General features: G+C 41.2%; 1 protein-coding gene across 2 annotated transcripts in view; it reads left to right on the forward strand.

Moving 5' to 3' along the window:
- The window catches only part of mrpl23 (mitochondrial ribosomal protein L23), a 25,073-nt gene extending 8,630 nt beyond the window's left edge, over positions 1 to 16,443 (forward strand). Inside the window, exons 4-5 of one of the 2 annotated variants that reach the window (XM_077005689.1) lie at positions 278 to 351; positions 13,623 to 15,363. In XM_077005689.1, coding sequence (XP_076861804.1) covers positions 278 to 351; positions 13,623 to 13,787 — 239 coding nt within the window. In that variant the 3' untranslated portion in view covers positions 13,788 to 15,363. Of the gene's footprint in view, positions 1 to 277; positions 352 to 13,622 lie in introns of both variants that reach the window. The other variant, XM_077005690.1, reaches the window with a different exon arrangement.
- The last annotated feature ends 5,844 nt before the right edge of the window (positions 16,444 to 22,287 follow it).

A 22,287-nucleotide genomic window follows, 5' to 3' on the forward strand; every position in this document is an offset into this window, starting at 1 on the left:
CATACGCAAGAGTCTTAACCACAAATCTGAATGCATTAAACTGGAATTTTGAGCATTTAAAATTGCTTTGTTTGTCAGTGTTATTCAAATACTAAATCACAAGCTGAGACAGACAAGATGCCTTGAGTACAAGTCGAGATGCTGTGTTGTAGTGCACTGCTTTTGGGGAAAAATTGGTACTTATCAGCAAATGTGTGTTCCCATTCTCATTTGTTGAGCCCTAGTAAAATTGGTGAAACTAGATGAGTAATGAGTAATGAGCCTCTCTCTATCTCAGGTTCAAACAAGAAAAGGAACCACTTAAACCAGCGTGTGAAGAGGCCCGATTACAAAGTGGCATACGTTCAACTGGTGAGTGTGATCCCTCGGGGACGAGAAATAGGAAAAGCCCCACACCTACTGAGAAACATCCTGTATCTGCTCTTACTGACCCCTCTCACCACCTTGATGTTAAGAAGTGGCCCGTCATCAGTGTTGAACAGTTTAAGGTGGGGGTAGGGGGGTTGAGTTGAGGGTGTGTGTGTGTGTGGGTTGGGGGGGGGGGGGGGGGGGGGGGGGGGGGGGGGGGGTGGGGGGGGGTGGGGGGGGGGGGGGGGGTCACCTGTAAACGAACCTCCAACCGTGTCTCAGTCACGCAGTCATGTTTTATTGAGTTCAAGTTATTAAACAAAACAGTTTCCAAGAGCAAACGGGGACTGTATGGGCATTTGTGTGCTGTGCTTTTTGTCTCTTTTCTGAGGACTTGCTGCAGCTTATGTTCCTTTGGAGAACCCTGAGGCGCAGGTAGCCTTTGATGCAAAACCTCATCTTATTATGGTCTACTCCCAGCATCCCAGCGCTGTTTGTTTACCTTCTGTCTCTCCCACACACTTGGCCCTGTGCTCCCGAGAGAGGAGGCATTCTGGGTTCTCACTTGGGCTGACGGGGCAAGAGGTCGTCTTTGGTTTCAAGCCAGACCTATTGCAGGAAGTATAGTATAAAGTTCCAAGCAAGGTATGGCTATTATTGCAGGCAGCTGAGGGTGTTTCTGAGGGCATCAGAACATTAAGGTTGGTCTTCTTCCAGAGGCAGCATGAGCTGCTGGGTTCACACCTGCACTTGGGGTGTATCCTGGCCGTGGCCACGACACCGTGTTTGATGCATGCCGCTTTGAAAGCATGAAAATATCTCCATTTGATCTGCGCTGATAAATGAGAAAAATGTTTTTTTTTTTTTTTTTTTTTTTTTTTTTTTTTTTTTTTTTTTTTTTTTTTTTGTTTCCTGATTTTTATTTTTATTTTTTACATTTTCAGAGAAGCATCAGATTGTTTATAATCTGCTTTAAGCCTCAGTCTGGAGATAAATAAATAATTAAACTTGTCAAAACACAACCGTTTGTAATGGGATATATAATTGAAGGTGCGTATTAATATTTTAAAGGCAAACTTTCTGTTGTGAGGAGCTGAGTCACTTCCTTTGTGGCTTTGTGCAGTCAGTGTAATCTCTTAAATCCACCTTCATGTTACAGTCGTTACTATCCTAGAGAATTATTGACGCCTTACAGTGTTTACAACTCAAATGCATTCACACAACGGATATATGATATATGAAATAATTTTTCCAGTCAACATGTTATGCTTCAATGTTTATTGAAAACTGTAACTTTATGAATAGCAAGGTCATTTAAGTGTGAATGAGCTTGGGCTTATGGAGCTGGAACTTGCTTTAACACATGAATATGAACCTGAATTTCTGGCATTTTCGGGCTGGAGGGGGTGGGGGGGTCTGGAAGTACTGCAGGGAGTAAAAACATACTGCCCAAGAAAAGCCCTCCTTTCTCTTCAGTGGTGGGTAAAAAACAAGATTGTTCCTAATTGACACCACATGTGGGGGTGTGTCCTGTGGTCTGATACCCTCAGCGGCCCCCCCTGTTCGGCCCCTCCCCCACACACTCCATACGCTAATATTCCAGTGCTAGGGTGGAGGGAACCTTTCTTTCCCTTTCAAACCCCCCCCCCCCCCCCCCCCCCCCCCCTTTAAAAAAAAAAAAAAAAAAAAAAAAAAACTCCAGGTCTTCAGTGGAGGGACCAGCCTCTGTTAGTGGCATTCCTAGAGTACACTCACAGAGTACACATGTGATGGAGCAATGGGAAGGGCAGGTCAGTGGGCAGGGGGCAGGGCTGGCACATGGGTTTGCTGGGTGAATCTAGGGAGATCTCTGAGGGCTGGGGAAAGACCTACATGTAATAACCCTGCCAACGACAGACAGTTAGTAGCATCTCTGATTTTTTGGCATTCACTAAAACTCGAACCTCATATAATTATAATCATGGAGAGTATAGATATTTTATGGCTCCTGTATTTTTCTCAACATGCTAGGCTCCTGAATAAAGCTGGAAAGAAGCTCAGGACCCAAACATGATTAGATATGGCACGGCAATTATGATGATGATGATGATGCAGATCATGAATGCCTAAACTGTATAACTGACTAGAGTATATGCACAAACATGCACACGTTATACACTGTTATATTCACAAATAACCATGTATAGATATGGTACCATCCATAGATTTAGATTTGATCTGATTGAAAGTCTATTATTCAGCTTTTCTTGGCCTAGAGACATGTGAAGTATTGATGATGCGAAGTTTCAAGACATTATCTCCCTTGCAATACGAAATACCTTGACATTTATCATGAATATCCCTGAAATCAAAATATTTTCATTCTGGGTCAAAGTACACAGAAGGCATATTCTGCTGTTATTTTATATAGCTGGAGCTTCCCCAAAATGAGCCAGATTTAGCATTGGCAGCTGTAGATATATAGAGTATGCAACGTATGTGAAGGTTAAAAGGTATTTTTGCAGTATTACCAGCTTTACCAGAACTACTTGATCATTTGGTATTTGGTGCTAGACAGTTGATGCTTATATCCGCAGCCTATGATATTTATTATGGGGGGATTATATGACTGCATAGTGGACAGTGAAGCAGAAAACTGCCCCAACTTTGTAAAAACCTTAACCTGCCTGTAACTGAGGGGCCAGAACAACTGTTTATCTAGATTATAACATTTCCCCCCCACAAGTTTTCCCCCCTTGTCCTGCGAGGGTCTTATTGCGTGTCTTGGAGTTCGCCAGACTGAATGTTATTGTTGCTCTTAATTGGTGCCTATTTGTTAGCGATCTTGTTGCCCAGTCTCCAGAACCAAGCATGTTTTTTGGGGCAGTGTCACGGTCTGGTCCAGCCCGTTTCCAGGCTCAGATCACCGTGTTCTACCTGGGTTTGGATCACACTCTGCTCAATTACCAGGGAACAAAACACTCTGAAACCCAATCTGAGCGAGGCACACTGTTATTTTCCTATTCAGATAGTTTCCTTCTTCTTATACTGTCCCGTTGCTCCCAGGCAAATGAACACCCTTTCAGTTTTCACTGGAAAGCATAAAGAGGGTGAAGCACAGAGCTGATCTGATCAACACTAGGTGGCAACGTTTGGCTTGGCTGATTGTGAATGAAACACCAGACCCCAGGACCTCACTGTTATGGATTCTTTGTGGCTAAGGGTACAGTAAGCTTGAGCCATCGGCAGCAAGGAGGAATGTGAGGGGCATTTTTCCTTGTTTCCAAGTCAACACGCAGGAACAGCAGGACAAATCCTGTACTATTCCTCATCGCAGTTGACTTATTAATGAGTTTGTGTTCTCAGCACTCTCGAAAGTTAGTTGCTAAATCAATGGATTCTGTGAAAGTGGAAATCCTGCTGTCGTTGAGGAGATTTATTCAGGGAGGTCTCATTCCAGGTTTTGTTTTTCCCCCTCACAAATATGAGTACGTTAATATTGAATATTGACTGAATCTGGAATGCTTTATTTAATTATTCATTTTATTTGCGTTGTAGTTCGCTGATCAGAGGAAACATCTCATGCTATTTGAAAACAATCACAAGTTTTTGCTGCCTCTGTGCAGCATGTTGTTGAGTGAACTCACCGTACCTTTCTGCGTGTTTTCAGAAGCTGTATGTTCGTCGTGTTGAAAGCAGGCCTGTTGCTGTCACAAGACGCAGGGCTGGACCTGCAAGAGCTGCATGTGGCTGCTGTGCGTTTTTGTTTTCCACAGTGAAATAGTTCCAAAACTCCAGACATTTTCAGCATGTCATCATTGCTCACTTACTGCAAGTTGTGGAAAATTTCCATCTAAGGCACATGCGCATCAGTGGCATCAATAGAGTGCAACATGGTACAATAATGCTAACGAGGATCAGACATGGGTTGGGCTTAAAATAGCTGGTACCCAATATGTTAAAGTATGCCAGCACCAATGCCTGTTGTTTGGATGAGCTCACAACATACCTGTTTTTATCATTCTCATCCGTAACCCATGGAGAGAAGAACAGGGTGTCTCTGGTATTCTGCTCACACACGAGCATCTCCCCAGCAGCCGGGTATCGTTATACAGCATGTGTGAGAGGCAGCGGACCCAAGGAAGGACACGATTTTTGAACCCTCACGACCCACAATGCTTTGTGCTGTCCAGTTCTGTCATTTCCTTCAACGCACTCCTATTCAGATATTCACTGTAAACATTTTCAGTCATAAAACCCTTTTGATTACGTTTGACCTTTTCCTGCCCCATCGCTACTTTGATCAGTCTCTCAACATGGCGGCACCACCCAGATTTATTTTGGTATCGTTTTCAAAATAAATTCCTGAGATACTGGCACTGCTCTTCCTGTTATGGTGCCAGCTCCTCCATCTTCCTGCAAGCTGACTGTTTGCTCGCCACACTTGGTTCTTTCCCTTTGTGCGCTTCTAATGCCGGAGACGGCGGGAGGGGTCCAGACGTCACCACTGTAGGTGGAATTTCAACACAGTCAAGTTTATCTTTGGATGCTGTTGACAGGGTTCAATATCCTGGTGACCGAAAAAAATAACCAAGACCCAGACAAGTCTCAACAAGTCGACCAGTCGTGCTGTTGTCAGGCAGAACCTTGTGGAATGAGTGACTCTGTGTTTTAAATAAATAAATAAATAAATAAATGACATAGCTGATTTCTGATACTGCTCTAAAAGTAGCCACCGCCACCCTTTCCTCAGACAGACTCATTGGCTGGGCTGTATTTATTTAACATAAACTCCATGCAAGCCGATGATCTAAAACATAGAGTGAAAAAGACAATTTCGGTTGCAGTGGAAACATGCTTCTGTTTTGCAGTAATGGGTGAAACGGCTTATGGCTGTCCTCAGTGAGGAAACATAATACAGTTTGTTTCATTTTTCCCTAGCACCACTTTTCCCTGGCATTGAGGTTTCATTAGCCTGGTTACGGGAACAAAGACTCAGAAGCCTTTCCCTCCGCTGGGCTCTCCGGAGATAGCTGCGTGTTGGCAAACGGAGTGCCATGCATGAATCATGTTCTCAACTGCTGTGGGCAGTTGGTTTTGACAACTAAGTCGCTCGTCTCGTGTTCAGAGGAAGCGTGCGTTGCACAAACGCTGGCCCAGAGCTGTCGGGCAGGGAAGACGTCTGGGTCACCAGGCGGACAGGCCGACTGGCACTCGCCCACACGGACATTCGATGGGCCACATTCCCTTGACTTTACGCAGCTCACTACTTTAGTGCCACTGGGACCATGCAAGGTTTTTTTTTGTTTGTTTGTTTGTTTGTTTTTTACTTTATAATGGGGAAACCAAATTTGATACACTCAGACAAACCATGCTTTGCATGTGAGAGAATATTTGGCCATGTTTTTCTATGTTGTAATGTTTGCTGCTCATTATATATTTTTTATTTACGTTGCTCCATTATAAAAAAAAGCAGCATATGACCTCCACAGGACTTTTATAAATGAAACAAATACTAACCTTTGGAAAGCTGATACAGAGATCCTTAATGGATGATTATTACGGCACGTCTTTGTTATCCCTAGTGTTCCAGAAATATTAGACCAGGTCCTTTAAACAGAAAAAGAATTTCCAATGGAGAATCATCATTGGCAGAATAATTTAGTCCAAGAGTAGACTTAACTTGTGTTCAGAAAATCAGCAGTTAGTGTTTTGCTTAATGTAGTATGTCTTTAGGCTCAATTTCAAACACAGGCATAAATCAACAAACCCATAGTATTTTGTCAGTCACTGTGGCTGAAGAGTTTGGAATAGAGAGGAGGTCATGGGCAGGGTAAAAGAAGCTTGCTCTTGACTTGTGGTGAAGTCTGGGACAGTTTTTTTTTATTTATTTGTTTGTCTCAACCTGCATCGTCGCCGCTTCTGACAGACATTTTTTTTCTTCACACACCCTTGCCTTCTCTAACCACTAGCCTGACATTTGAATTACCCCTAAAGAGCTATAAATTACTTCCTAATCAGCTGAGTTTCAAACACTCCTTCCTACCACTGCTCTCTCTCCTAGCTTGATTAGGGCTAATTTCTGGTATGGTGTGTGTCAAGAACCAGAGATATGAGGCATCTAACGGCAGCCAAATAGTTGCGGTTCATTTGTGTAAGTTGACAGGCCAGGTTTTGGACCCAGAGGAAGTTACAGTGTGGCCCACCCAGTGAGGCTGGCAGAAGGAGCTGTTTACAAGCATCTCCCTGCATTTCCTGCTTTCCTGTATGAAAATGAACTTCTTAATAGACTTCCAATATTACACAAACAGATCTTCTCACAATTACACACTTAACACACATGCTTGAAAATGTCTGATTTATGAATTTCACCTTTGATTCGATTGTGGAAGAGGTGCCTATTGATGGAAGCATGTTTTTTGTTAACGAGCAACTCATTCAGTGTCTCTCTTAAATATTCTCAAGTCTGATTATGCTGTTATTGCAGAGCAAATATTGGAGATGAAGAGGTAACTGAGGAGAGAAGGGAGGTGTTGTCAGAAATCTCATCTACAGCTGATCCTTTATAGACCAGCCCAAGTCATGCCAGTTGTTCTGGTTTAACCGATTGTTGATATGATTTTGAGACGTTTGAGGGTGTATATTTAGATGATAGCATGTTACATAGCATGTTACAACTAGCTAAATGATTTTTGACAGTTAGTTTGTCTGTGCTCCTCTAACATATGACATTTAAATGGCAGCGTGCCAGGTCTTATTTTCAGTTCTTGAAGAAAATCACCTCCACGTCTCCGCAGTACTTATTTCATGTACATTCCTGTCCTGCAGGACACACATTTGTTCAAACAACATTCTTTGCTGCTCAATAACATCAAGCTCTTTGTTCTTCTTCTGATGCTGTTTTTGCTGACCTGTTTTTTTTCAGCGTTTGTCATACACTGCCCTGGTTCCTTAGCTGATTGCTGTTTTTACTGCAAAGGATTATACGTCCTCTGTTGTAACTCCTCTGAAACTACGGTTTGTGATGTGCACATTTCCATGTTGAATGTGATGTTAGGAAAAAAAAAGCTAAAGAGAATGGTTAGATTGAATCCAACCCCCCATTAATAGAAACCCTATTCGAATCGGGGTTTGTTTTACATGGGGAGGAAGGGTTTAATTATTTCCCAACTTGCTCAGTGATTTTAGTCTGCCTTTTTAATCTGCCATCTCAGTCATTTTATGGACTGGACAACCTGGCATCAGTAAAGATTATGGCACCCTTCACCTACTTTAGAATGACTGGTATAAATAACCCCAGGTTATTTTAATCCTATGCGATTTGCCTTGTCAGTAAATATTTTGTTATATCCTGAGGTAAAGGAGTTTTGGTGCTTTTTCTCGAGCATGGAATTACTTGAAGTATTGTATACTTTGTCATTAACTTGCTTGAGGCCTTCTCAGACAAGCAACACTTCTGGGTTTGGATCTTTATGTACATTCTGGTAAATGTATGTAGACTGCCAATGTTCAAACCCAAGTTATTGTTACTATAAGCAGTTTTATATAAACATTTTGAATAGAAGATGTGTGGGGGATTGTGGAAGACTGATTTAGTCCAAATTCATGCGTACTGGTATATAATATCCCAAGATAGATAGGTTTTAATTAATATTTGATACAGCACTACTGTTTTGTCACTGCGACCTGCAGAGGATTTTTTTTGTGTGTGATGGCAATGAATAAATCAACAAGCCACTCCCATCTGTAATTTATACTGAAATTTCCTAACCCGTGCAATTCGGTCATAAACATTACCGAGGGCCTGTGGTAAAAAATTATTTACAGGCATATATCCAGAAAACGAATCCCATCTGAACAGCACTTAAGACCGCCATTTTCCCCCTCCTTTTTTGTACATTGAGGAAAACAAATGTTAACGCCTAATGGAGTCTGCCTATATGTAGTAGATGTGTCGGGCACCTTGAGGAGAGATGTTTTCAGAGTGTACTTCTGAGCCTTGTCTTGGTCCTGCTCACATTGTGCAATACACCAGTTGGCTCTTGCAGGAGTGTGTAGCGCAGTGTATACATTTCAGATGGCGATATTAATGTTTTATTCCAGTGGTAAATCATACTAGGATAGTGCACTTTACAGCCTCAGACATGAGTGTGTACACATTACATGCAAACATATATGTAGGCCATGAGCTGCTGCCAACAATATGAGAATTGTTTAATATATGTAAAAGTTTTGGTGACCTAAAACTCTTTTTTTTCTCTGTTAGTATTCTTCCAGTGTTTATACATAATGTCCAAACTTCAGAACCCAGCTCTGGATTGTCATTCAAACAGGGTCCCCCTGCTGGTCTTGGCTCAGATGTCTTTTTCTGCAGCAAAGTTTACTATAGGTGAAAGGAACAGGCATTTTTGGCATTAGTTTTGGTACTCTGTTACCAAGGCCCTGTTTTAATAGGTTTGGTTATTGTACTTTCACTTGGCTGGACTCTATGTTTATAGTGTGGGGTTTCGCATTCCTAGATGGTTGAGTTAAACACCACTACTGAGCTTTGGGGGCCAGTCTGTTGATATTAGCCACCCCCAGCTAAACTCCTTCAGTGTAGTGCTAAAAGTCAGGCATAAGTAGCAAGAGCTCAGCCCACAAGAAAAGCGGGAACTCTGAGTGCATTTGTCCACAGCACCGCTGCTTCTCATTAGCCATGGCTTACAGCAAACACAGAGTCCTCTTGCTGTAGCCCACTGGAAAGCCCTGATGTACAGAGGTCCGGCAGCACCGCCAGCATGTAGTGCTCTGAGGGACCAGCAAAATTTTAATCATTTGTGGGTTTTCTTCCCCCTTTCTAAGAAATGAACTTCTCATTGTCCTGGTGGGACCAGGCCTTTGAAATGTGGTGATCTATGAGAGAGCGGCATTCCGGAAAGGGTTCGTAATGTTCATGTCTCATGCCTACCCAGTGAAACAAGCTGAATGCATGAAAGGTTTATTTATTTTTCTTGTCACTTGTTAATTAATAGATAGGCTCCCCCTCTAAGCTTCTTTTTAATCTTGGACCATTACAGTGATTGAGATAATGGATTTGCCAAAATTCTGTTCCACTTTTATTTTAGTTATTTTTTTAATATATTTTGTCCCATGGTTTTCAGAAAGCAAAGACAGAACGGCTTTATTACATTTATAATAAATTTTTTCTGTTGACTTTATAGAAAAATTCCAAATGTTACAAAATATTATTTCATATTATTCAGGGTCATTGACAGGTTTTACGGTGTTTTGTCACATTCTTGCTGTTGGAGTTACAAAAAAGTTGCACAAATGACCACAGGGCATCATTTGAGGACAAAGATTGTTCTTAGAAACACTTAATACAAGTAATGTAGTGACGTAAATGAATTTCCATGAACTTGCGTGGGTGCTTTTTGCTCAGTTCAGTTGTAATGATGCATTTCTCTATATTATTCCACACATTGTCCATGATCTGTGCCAACTCTGTATTAGTACTTCAGTTTAAATGACTAATCCACTACATATAGAAACATTTCTGACTTGTCCTTAAGTTAATTTATGATTAAGGTATTATTAATTTATTATTAAGGTGTAATGTGGGCGAGAGGCTGAGGAGGCAGAGACACGTTGCAGATTCACACACAAACATTTATTAGCATATGCTATGTCAGTAGCGCAAACACGTACAGCATTAAAACGTACCATGCATGAAGCAGACTCGGACAAAGACGAGCATGGGACACTGCGTAAACGCACATTAAATAGACAAACAACATTAGCCCTGAGTGATGATGAGAGAGCCACAGGTGAGACTGATGAACATAGTCACACAAACCCACACCCACGGAAGTACACATATAAAATTTAACATTCATTCATATGGATGGAGAAGACATAAACGCACACCCAAAGGGAGGTGTCTGGAGCTATATTGTGGCATTATGCTTGCAAAAGCACTCAAAAACTTTCTCTCAGTCAAGAGTGTCTTAACATTTGACTGGTATTGTAGATTCTGTCTTCTGTAATACTGCTAAATATGTTTATCACTCACTTAAGGTGAGTTTTTGTTTTAATTGTTGATCAATAAAGTGAAATGTATGAATACATTATAATGATGTATAAATAATAATGGAGTAAATATTACATGACAGATCATGGTCCAAATGCATTACACTGCAATTATTTACATTGGGGTTGGGTTTAAACATGCAAAAATTAAGCACCAAAGAACTACATGTAAATTATCACCAGTGCTTGCCTGTCAATTAAATAGTAATCACTGTTAGCTCAAATATTGCAATAAGCTGATTTTTATGTATTTAATTTTTTTGCAAAAAAACATAATTACAAGTGTTATCTAGATGTTCATGTGTTTAGAACAGTTGTAGTGATATGATTTCAATAAGGATTTTGAACATATCTGGACCAAACTGAGACTGGAATTTAGGAATAGACCAGTGGATGGAGCACTTACGAGGTTCTTCTGCACTGAATCTTCCCCAGGCTTCTGTATGGAGCTTTTTTAGTGTCACCAGAACCTGAACCTGAAATCATTATTACTTGAAAAAACAGTCAACAGTCAAAAATTCAAGTTAAAATTCAGGTTCAGGTCGAAATTCAGGTTCAGGTCGAAATTCAGGTTTAGGTCGCAATTCAGGTTCAGGTCGAAATTCAGGTTCGGGTTGAAGTTCAGGTTGAAATTCGGGTCGGGAATGCATCCGGGATACTTAGGATGAGCAAAAAAACTCAGAGCTAATCGAACTGTATCTGGCCAATCACAAAACATATCAGAGGTCATTGGGAGGTGCGTCTTTCTGCAAAATTTCCTGTAAGGGTGCGGTCCCTGTTTGGCGTGTAAGTAGCATGTAAGCAGCACGAAAGTGACCACTGTGCCACCCAGAAATGGCACCTTGTGGCAGCTGCCACATAATCATGGCACTTAGTGTGGCCAGTGCTGCGTGACTGTGGCCTCCGTTGTCCATAAACGCCGCCTGCCTCTGCTGACAGACATCTAAAGAGTCTTGGGTGACTCTGCGTATCGGCCACTCGCTTCAATCATCCCGACGAGCTCCGAATCGCCATTTGTTGCATTTGTTGAAATGAAGATGGTTCATAACTTTTGTTAGAAAATTATGTTGAGTGAAAAATTTAGTTGAGTACGCCTGTTATAGATGTATGGTTATCAGTGAATGTTCCTCCACGCCATCAGCATCGCATTTAGTATTTGTGCAATTTTGTAGTATATTTCGCTTTGTATTGGTTTCGATTGTTAGTCTAAATTGTTAGCCGAGCGGCTCCTAAACAGTATTCTATTTTACTTTTTTGCATACCTGAATGGATTTTACAGACTGTTTTTTCAAGTAATAATGATTTCAGGTTCTAGTGACACTAAAAAAGCTCCATACTTCTGTCACTCTCGTCTTTTCCTCTGCAAACATTTTGAAAACTATGATTTTTTTCAAAGCTCTAACATGACAAAGCACTACTTGTTATTAAAATAGCCAAACATGACTAGACTTCTTGAAGTCTTAAAAGGTACAACATTCTGACTGGAGACAAAATGTGAAATGTTTTGTACTGCAGGACACCTCTAATACATGTAAGTACCATGCCACCGAAAATGCTGCATTAGCAGCATTAGACCCCAGGGCAGCGTCTTCAGTACATGAGGCTTTGTCCTGCTCTGCTGTGGACTAAACGATTCCAGTGGTATCGTTAGATAAAAGGTAAAATGAGGACAAATGGGAGAGCACCTTTTTGATCATGCCAGTGAAAGCTTTTATGCTAAAGCTTGTTCATGCTGGCAGGCAGTACTGCTTTAATTCCATTTCCCATTGATGAGGCCCAGCCCCCTTTCAGCCAACTCATTTCTTCATGACCGCTCCTTTCTGGATAGATGTTACAGCTCACTGAAACCTTGATATTTTTGGTAATATTCTGTTTGTAATCCACCCACATCTAATAATTTAATTAGTGGTGGGACTTATTTCGATTAATTAATTACAGGGAAATTAACAAACTAAAAAAATTAACGCATTTTAACACATTTAACGCATGAGACACTTTTGCACCGTGGAATGTTTCTCAGTGCACGAGTTCCAGACATACAGATTATATGGACGCACAATAAGATGAGCATGATGGAGATGACTGAAGAGGCTACGCTGGTGGATGGGAAATTTAAATATAAGAAACTTCCAAATGGAAGTACAAACAAAAATAGTGTTATTTGCACTTTATGTAGGAAGGAGTTCGCTTATCACAGGAGCACTTCCACCCTTCGTTACCACCTCAACGCAAAACATGTTGGGGCTAACGCACAGGTCAGTAATGATAACTTAGCTGCTAAATGTATTCCTAGTATGAGCAAACAGTGTCGAAGGCTTAAGTAAGACGCGGCAAGTTTAAACGCCTCCGCCGTTCGCGGAGATTCGCGCGAGGTGTGGGGAGTTGCGCGCTATGGTCACTCGCGAAAGTATAATCCAGGCTTTACAAGAAGCGCCGCAAATTGCGTCAGCTGATGGAAGTTACGAACTGCCATCCAGAAAGACAATGTCGAAGAAAATCCTGCAGCTGTATGATGAGGAAAGGGAAGTAAAACAGGTTATTGTGAAGAGCGCTACAAATGTGGCTCTGACTGGGGATCACTGGACCTCTGTTAGCAACAAGAATTATCTTGGTGTGACAGCTCATATTATAGATGATGAATGAAAGATACAGTCATTTGCTTTGAGCATGCAGAAGACCACTTCTAGGCACTATGGAGATTCCTGTGGCAGAGGCCTGGGAAATTTAAGAAAGTCTACCATCTAAAATGGTATTAAAAACATCATCTGATTTGCTTCAGTTCTTCTTATTCTTCCAATATCCTGAGCAAAGCTCCCAAAATTAAAAATTTTTGGTCAGAATTTCCAGTGTTTTGAAAACGGTTTGCTCTGTTTTCTGCACTCATCTATTGGTTTATGTAGTAGACTGGTGGAAAAATAAACAAGATGTTGAAGTTTATGCTTATGTTCATTGATTCATTCATCATTCAAACTTAAATTAATATTTATCATGTTAAATATTGAAATGCGATTAAAATGCAATTAAAAATTAATTCGATACATTTTTTTAATCGCGTCCCACCCCTAAATTAAATATGATAGAATTGCAGACTCTTGAGGTCAAAGTGTAATTTTTAGTCTTAGTACTAGGGTTTGTTGCAGGGGAGAGAGGTTTATGATCAACTTAAACAACTCAGTGGTTATTATCTCCCCTTAAACTTAAAGGAATTCCTGTTTTCCCTACAGAGCAAGCAACAGACTTTCCAGTTTCCAGATATCTTCCCCGAGAAGGAAAAAAAGCAAGAGGAGGGCTCTACGGAGGAGATTCAGGAGAAGTTCATGGAGGATGAGCAACAGAGGCAGAGAGCAGACCCTAGGAGAGGGGGAGTCACGGAGTGGTTTGGCCTCTGAAGACAATCTCCCCAACCCAGGACATGAGAAGTGGAGAACTGTGTGTGACATGATGCCAGGTTATTTGCAAAGATATGATCTGAACCTGGTCCATTTTAAGAGCTTCCAGGACACAGTATGTTCTGTGCTGGCTTACAAAATGCCTGGACTCACACTGCGTCCCAAAAGCTTAATACAGGTCTTGTGTCTACATTAGAAAATTCCCTGTGAGCCCTAGCAGTGTTTTCTTATTGTGACCTTTCTCTCTTATAGCCTTATGCACTATACATAAGAGATGAAGATAACATCATCATTTATTCAGCCTTCATTCCTGTCTTCAGTTTCACCAAATGAAACTTCAAAAGTTTTAATGTCAAATTTTCCATCTCTTCTCCAGGGAGTTTCTCAATAAAACATCTTCAAATACTAACAACATTTCTGATGCTTTTTTAGAATACCTTTCAGATTCTGAAATGAAGGTTTTAACTATGTAGTGATTTGCTTTTACACTAGTATTGGACAAACTAACCAAAACTTAAGTCAGCACTGATGAGAACAGCTTGTAGGCGTTCATCCCCACAGATGTGTTATGTAATCCCTTGCCAGTTCTCATACCAGAAAGACTGACCTCACCCTGCCAACCTGGTGATTGCCAAGGAGAATGTCAATATTGATTGCGTTTGTCCATTGTTTTGTGCTCGGAAACGAGTACCCCCTGCCTTGCTATAAAGCAATCTGATTTAAGGCAAAACAATAATGCTTGTACAACAGCAGCTGGAGAACAGAGAGAAGAGAATTCTAGATTCTTGTGCAGCTTCCTCACTGCCTGAAGAAACCCAGCATGAATGTTGGCACATTATGCACATCATTTGACCCCACATCAACACTACTATCTCCCTCTTGCCCATTCCTGTTAAAGACTGAAAAGCACAGGGCGTTTCCCATCGTGTCCGTGATGCACCAGTTTTCTTGTTCGCATACTTGTCAGAGTTTGGGACCCTTATGAACTGAATCTAACGTCTGATTGGTTGATTTTGGCAAAATCTTTACCTGAAAATCAAACCATTGTATCTGAATTGTATTATATTTACTTTAATGGCATTTGACAGACGGCCTTATCCAGAGCGACTTACATATTTATCTCATTTTTATACAAGTGAGCAATTGAGGGTTAAGGGCCTTGCTCAGGGACACCTCAGTCATGTCCTCAGGTCTGGGAATCGAACCCACGACCCTCCGGTCACAAGACCAGTTCCCTAACCACCAGGCCATGACTGTGCACTGTGTTCAGTGCCCATGACACATAATTAGAATTGTTCTGGAGCTTCATGGGGTTTGGGTGTAGCTTTGAGATGTGCTGAGGACAAGAATGCAGCCCAGGTCTTCAGCCGCCCCTCAAATTCACATTCTCTTTAAGAAATCGGGTACTAGGCCCATGTGTTTCACTGAAAAGAAACAAGCACTGGGACCATGCAAAGAAGAGGTTCATCAAAGGTTTTATAGTTGTGTTTCACAAGCCAATCAGTTTTGAACAATAAAAAAAAGCATGCATTGTAGGTCAAAATATAAATCAGCATTGTAGTTTAAAAATATATTTGTATTACAATTATTCAGTAATTATTTATATATAAAATAAATAAATTGGCATATATAAACAATAATATATATATATGCCAATTTCTGCATTGTGTGAGTATAAACATGAACCTTTTCTGATTCTGTCATTAGGAACTTGGTACTTATGGACTAAAATAAGTATAGTACTTGAAATGTCATTGAATAAATGGAGCAAAAACATTAATTCACTTATGTTTTCAGATATTGTGGGAAAATGGTGAGGATGTGTCCCCAGGACTGCACATTTGCAACAAATTTAATGAAATTCCACTGTGGAAAATTAAGCTTTTAACGATGTCTATTTTAAATATCATAGTCATAACAAAAGGAATAAAAAAGTTAGGTAAAAAGTGGACTAATTCAGATTGTACTGGAGTAATTCACGTGGCATATGTGTGTATTGTTCTAATATTACACTATCCTCTTGTATTTTCTCTCGTTTTCTGATGGTTGTGTGTAGCGTGACCCCTTCTCTCCCTACACCTATGAATTCATGTCCCCAGTGGAACCTCTTCCTCCTTTTACCTTGGCTGGTTTAACGTGTCCATCCTATGAAACATACAGTGCAAGTAGTTCTACTGTGATGCTGTGAAAAGCTATTGAAATGTTGCCTGGCCTCACTCAGGCTTACATTATAACTGTGAGGATGACCCTGTTTATTTAGTTTGAAGTTTGGAACTGACATTACATCACTGTCTCAGTTTAGAAACTGAAGTGGAAGAAAGTTGTAGCACACTCAGCAGAGCAGCCCGGAGTAGTTTCTTCTGCATCTACACAATGCCATCTTCACTATTCAACAGTATTCTGTATTTAAGCCATGGCATTAAAATTTTTGAAAGTGCTTAAAATGACAGATCCATAGGTCTAACCCCTGTCAAACCCCCTTTAAAGTCTTTTACAGCCGTGCCGGTCTCAGAGCGTCGGCATCATCTGACTGCACGGCAGAGATGACCAACTGCATGTTCCGCTCCATCTCGCCATGTTTTCTTAAGAGAGGCAAATTTACAAGAGCTATCAAGAAAGATAAACTAACCTTTTCAACAATATGAATATATTGTGGTTTCTGTCGGTCTAATAAAAAATGTGGTTCTGCAAACATCTTGTGTGGTCTGGTATTTCAGACTGCAATGGGGCTGTTTCCCCCTGATAATAACAGCTGTTGTCATTCTTGACTCATACATGGTGGCTGTTTTTTCCCCTCAGTAATTCTAAGAGAAGCTTTAGCAAAATGCACAGAGTCCACTCAATAAAAGTTTAAATCGACCGCCCCGTCTGTCCATCAAATAGCTTCACGTTGCTTGTGAAGTAGTTGATGTGTAGCTGCTTCTTTGCCTTCAGTGTCTGGAGGCTTTGGAGCGCAATAGGAGATAGTCAAAGATGGACGGGACAATAAATACTCCTTTCCTATAAATAGTTGCAAAGCAGACCTTTAGAAACCCCTGCATGTACTACACACTTCACCGTCTCCTAATGTTCGCTAAGGAACCCGAGCAGGCCGTGTGCAGCCGGGACTTTTGGACAGGAGCCATGCGCATTCTTGACTCCCCCAGGTTGCTGTTGGTTCATCTGAGCTCAGCCAATGCACTCTGTCACCCCGTGTCTTCTCTCTTGGCCCCGTCCACAAACAGCGTAGTTTCTGGCCCGGTGGGAGACTGCATCTGAGTGCCCGTGCACACAGCTGTATTTTACGACATTTAGTCCGCTGGCTATATATTATTGCTCAGAAAACTTCCATAGGAATCTACCCCTGTAAACATGGTAAATAATGCAAAGAGCTGTGCACTGGAAATACATGTTGCTGGGAAACATCTTTGAATCTTTCTTTCCCTTAATGGACAATCCATGGAAAATATATCAGTTATTGTGTTATACTTTACCATGTACCATCATTCTTTGGACTGGGATCTGGAAAATCAGCAAGCAAGGTATAAACAGTCATATGACCTGTGACTTAGGATAAGGAAATAAATACCACAGAAAGCCAGTTTAAAACTAATTATAACAGTCATGCTTTCAAAACAATGAATAGATTGTGTCAAGTAAAAGTTTTTCACTTAAACAAAACACATTATCAGCCAGGGAAGCTATGATCTTCGTGGCGTCTGTGTATTACATATTAAATAGTCTTCATGGTCATTGGTTCCACGTTTGCTGTGCAACCATCAGCTCTTTTTCCTCTTAACCCAGATAACGTCACTGCGATCGGTTAAGTGGGCTGCATTGTTGGACTGTGGATGTGTTTGTGAGCCTCCTGCCTAGAAAATCTGCTGAGACGCAGAGAGAATATCCCTCCTGCCATCCCATTATACCGCTTGTTTGCAATCGACAATGCTTAATGCCTGCTGGGTGGTCTTAGGCTTGAGCAGCTGTTCAAGAAATACATTTGCATTTTAAATAAGCTAATAATAATAATGAGATGAAGAGAAAGTTGAGGCAAGGGGAGTTGTTTTGATGAGTGGAATGTATTTGGTTAAAAAAAGAAAAAAGAGAAAAGAAAGGCAAAAGCCTTGAGCGAGTTGTATCATTGTCATAAGTGCAATCCGTGAATCATGCTGTATGTGGCCACCTACCCTGACTGTTTGAAATATGTCAGTGAAAATGTCTGAAGAAAAGATCATTTAGAAGTCAGATTCATGTTTATTCATACTGCAGGAATTGCTGCAGGTTTTATTGTTTCTTTTAGATATTTTATTGATGGTTAACACTGTTTACAGCACATTTCATTGGTCTTTTTCTTTTATATTACAGTTTACAGTACATAATTTTATGTTTAATTAAGTGTTAAGTATTTCCAAACAATTTAAACTCTTCTTAGCAACTTGCACAATGATAAATGGTATACCTCTTAAAACAACAATCCAGAACTGGCAAAGAGCATGATTGCCAACTCATAGTCTCTGATCAGTGTACGATTTGGTAGCTCTGGTAACATGGTTGTTATTTAAAGGTTTTTCTTTTCATACCCTGAAATGTAAACAGGACAGATTTTTTAAGGTTAACAGAACATCAGTCCAAAGATCAGGGTCCAGTTAAGCATGATCCCTAGAGAAATACAGTAAATGTTTAAACATTACATTTAGAAATTCTTAAATGTCTGAGAATGCTGTGGTTTTCGATTTAATGGTTATCTGATGCCCCCCTTGGTCCTGCTCAAACAGAGATTACTGGGAATGCTTTAAGCATTACACCAGACCTGTGCCTCTCACCCACGTGCACGTGCACACATGCATGCAAGCTCCCTGATCTCATTCAGGCAGGACCAATCGATGATTGGAATGCACGGCCCCTCAAGAGTCTTTAATGTGAAGAGGTGTTTTGGAAGGGCTGGTATGTGAATTGTAAATTGCTTCTGCTCAGGGAGGGGTGGGGGGGGCGTGTGAGGTCTCTTTGGTTTCCATTTCAGTCCAGTGCTACTCCACGATCCCAGACTTCTCAGCCAGGCTATCTCTCTCAGCGGTGCTGCCTGCTTTGGAGATGAGCCTCTTAATGATGAGCCAAAAGTGTGGCCTCAGTTCGTAGTGAGTGTAAGAACATGTTTGTCTCACTGGGAGGCACGCAAGGTGATGGCAGGGCCTTTCCACAGCCTGTGGACCAGGGGTGGAGGAGATCCAAACAAACCCCTTTGATTGCTTTGGGCCTGACCTCTTGACCTCCATCTTTCAAATGTCAGGCAGGGGCAAGGGGAGGCATGAGGGCCATGTGAGCTCCTGAGACGAAAGTGAGAGGGTTTGGCACAAGACCTTAAACAGATCTTGTGGATAATTGAACCCAATGTGATGCAGATCATTAGTGACTCCTGCTTCAGTTAGTGGACAAGAGAGTGACGTAAAAGACGTCTCTGCTTCGGCCCGGGAACCTGTCCCTTTCTTGCTCCGCAGTGTGCTTAAACTGCCTTCCTTGACACCGTCTACACCAAGCATGTGAAAGGTCATCAGAGAGATGGACTTGAGGGAGAGAAAAGAGGAGAAAGCAGAGGAGAGCGAGAGAGAGGAGTGTTGTCCTCAGAGCGCTGGTGTGGTATGGTTGGGGTTATTATGCGGGTGAAGCTCAGAGAGAGGGAGGCGTGGTGGAGTGCTGAGCACACACCCACAGCACTCAAATGCATCTCCCTTTGGGAGGTTTTAAGCTTCAAAATGGTTTCCTGTGACGTCGATTGTATGTTTGATTTGCGCTTTGCGGGGTTAGTATTATTCTCCGGAGGGGAGAATCTAGCACGCTTTCATTTCCTCTCCCCCAATAGCCAGCATAAAGTTGGCAGAGAGCAACCAAGGCATTGTAAAGACAGATTTTCCCTCTCTGTTAAAAGCACTTTTTTTTGCTATGTGTTCCTTAGTTGTAACTGTTCCAGCTTGCACTGCAACTTGATGTATTGTTCCCTATAATTGGAGCCGTTCATATTCGAGCCTTTTTTCAGTATTCCAGACTGTTCAGTGTTTGCTTTTGCTTGGAGCTTTGACAGAAAAAAATCAACTCGTCCCCATTTTTTAAGGGGGGGGGGGGGGGGGGGGGGTGTGCTGTAAAATAGTAAGTGAAGAAAAAAACAGTTTTCAGAATTCTCAACCATAGGGTGAAATGCCTCAGTACTAATTGCGGACAATGGATACCGGATGGGAACTGGCTGCAGTATGACTGAGTCCAGGTTATGTTAGTTCAGCTGGCACGTTTGGCGTGTGGGAAGCGCCTTGGTCCCTGTAGTAGTCCAACAGTGCCCAGTGGAAGCACGCTCTGTTGTCGTTGGAGTGAAAAGGCAACTCTTTTAGGGAACAGGCTCACTTTCCTTCAAAACATTCTCATTTATTGCCCGCCCTACGCATGAAATAAGATGTCAGAGTTGCCATCTGTCCATCTCTTCACATTCAAGCAGGTGGTCCGTTGGGCCTGTGGGATCTATAATCTTCACAAATGAAAATAACAAGACCAGAGTGAGCTAATGTGCATAAAAACAAAAGAAATACATAAGTAAAAGTTATCAAATAAAATAAAAATGAAAAATAAACAAGTAAATGTTTATTTTATTGTCTGAAATGGCTTTGGTCTATAAAATGTTTTTCAGCAGTACAATGTATGGAAACATATATTCTCTTTTAAACTGGCAAGGTTTGTATTCCAAATGGAACACTAAATGTTTATTATGTATATATAGTAAAGAATTAAATAAACAAACAAATAAATTAACCAAAAATAAAGTGCAGAGGTTTGCAAGCGTAGTTTTATAATCGACCACAGAGACGCTGAGAGGTAAAGAACACTCTGTGAACAGCGGGAGGACAGGCAGGGTTAAACTGTGCTGGCTCTGGCAGTTCAATTACCTCATTTTACCTGCGCTCACACACACACACACATACACAGACACACACACACTCCTGGGAGTGACTTCTAACAGGGAGCGCACAACAACTTGTACAAAAAGATGAAAGAAGGTTCTGAGTCTTTGGCTGGCTCATGCCCATGGACCTCCTTCGCACAGTTGTTGTGGAACTACTACAGAGGTTTGGTGGTGTAGCCAGCTAAGGCCATCAGAGTGGCCTGTTCTTCAGTGTTATTGTAATTGAATCCTTGGTCTCAATAACAAAATAGAACAGCAACAATGTTAGCCATGCTTCTCTGAGGGAAAGATCAAGAGATGGAACCAAACATTACCAAACAGTTTTGTTGCCTCTGGGGGTGTCCTGAGTTTGCTGTTCTTTACAAACACTGACCTGGTATTCTGTAATTCGGTTTTTTTGGATGACAGACAAAGAGAGTGGATCCATGCTAGGGTCTCAAAGTAAATCTCTACTGTTTACAAAAAGACCACACAACAGCATCACAGCAACCAATCTCTTTATGATTAAAATGTGTTTTTTTTTTTTTTTCATAAAGAATTCTTTCACAATACAAATCCACAAACACTGACTAAAACATGTTTTCTTCAAATTCACCCTGGCATTTATTTTCACCTTTTTAACGGGAACATATACGAGCCCAGTGCATACATCAGTCTGGGTTGGACAGATGCAGTGCCTGTGGCAGCACTGGTATCAGGGAGCTAACAACCCACAGCCTTGCAGTGGACTTCAATATGGATCTGACTTAATCTTTTCAACATGGGGAAGCAGTGAATCGCATTCACAGGCGTCTTTGCAGTTCACATGCTGTTTTTCCCCCTCGTCCATGCTGAACATATGTGGCATACGTGGGCTCAGACAGGAGTCAGATGATTCAACTTTCCCCCTTGTAAGCAGATTGGAGAGTGCCTTTAAACCCTTCACCCCCTACTTTTACAAGAACATTAAGAATTTAATGGGGGCAAAAACAATGTTAACAAAAAAAAAAAACCAAAACACTGGGCTTCCTGAACTATTTTTTACACACTATTAAAGGTGAAGTCATATTGTGTATTACTAATTGGAGTTGTCTTTATGTGTAGAATAACTGCTGGAAATGTTTAAAAAAAACCTGCTAGCGCTCTGGTAGACATATACAGTCTACGTCCTCATATTGAGGAGTAAGGAGAACCCGGCGAACAGGAAGTAGGGTGAGGGTCTGAATGTTCCAACGTGTTGGCTTTCACCAAGCCTGGCTCTGAAACTCTCGCCTGTTATGTGTGTTGCTTATGTGAAAATAACGAAAATGAACCTCTGTGAAGCAAACAGCAGGGAAGGATGCAGGTCTGGGTTTAGAACAGTGAAGTTCTTCCCATGGACTCATTCATGAGTTGATTTTTTTTATGTCATTCAGCATTGTAAATTATATTAATTATAATATTAATAATGTTATCAATACTAATTTGAATTTTAAATGGTGTCAGTTAAATGGTGATGTTTGTTGTTCCCCATCTCATAGTCAGAACTGTGAAGATCTCAGAGTAAAAATATCTTCCTTTAACCATCTCTAAATAATATTTTAGTCCCAATTTCAGTCC

Source organism: Brachyhypopomus gauderio, chromosome 5 (assembly GCF_052324685.1).
Source record: "Brachyhypopomus gauderio isolate BG-103 chromosome 5, BGAUD_0.2, whole genome shotgun sequence".
NCBI lineage: Eukaryota > Metazoa > Chordata > Actinopteri > Gymnotiformes > Hypopomidae > Brachyhypopomus > Brachyhypopomus gauderio.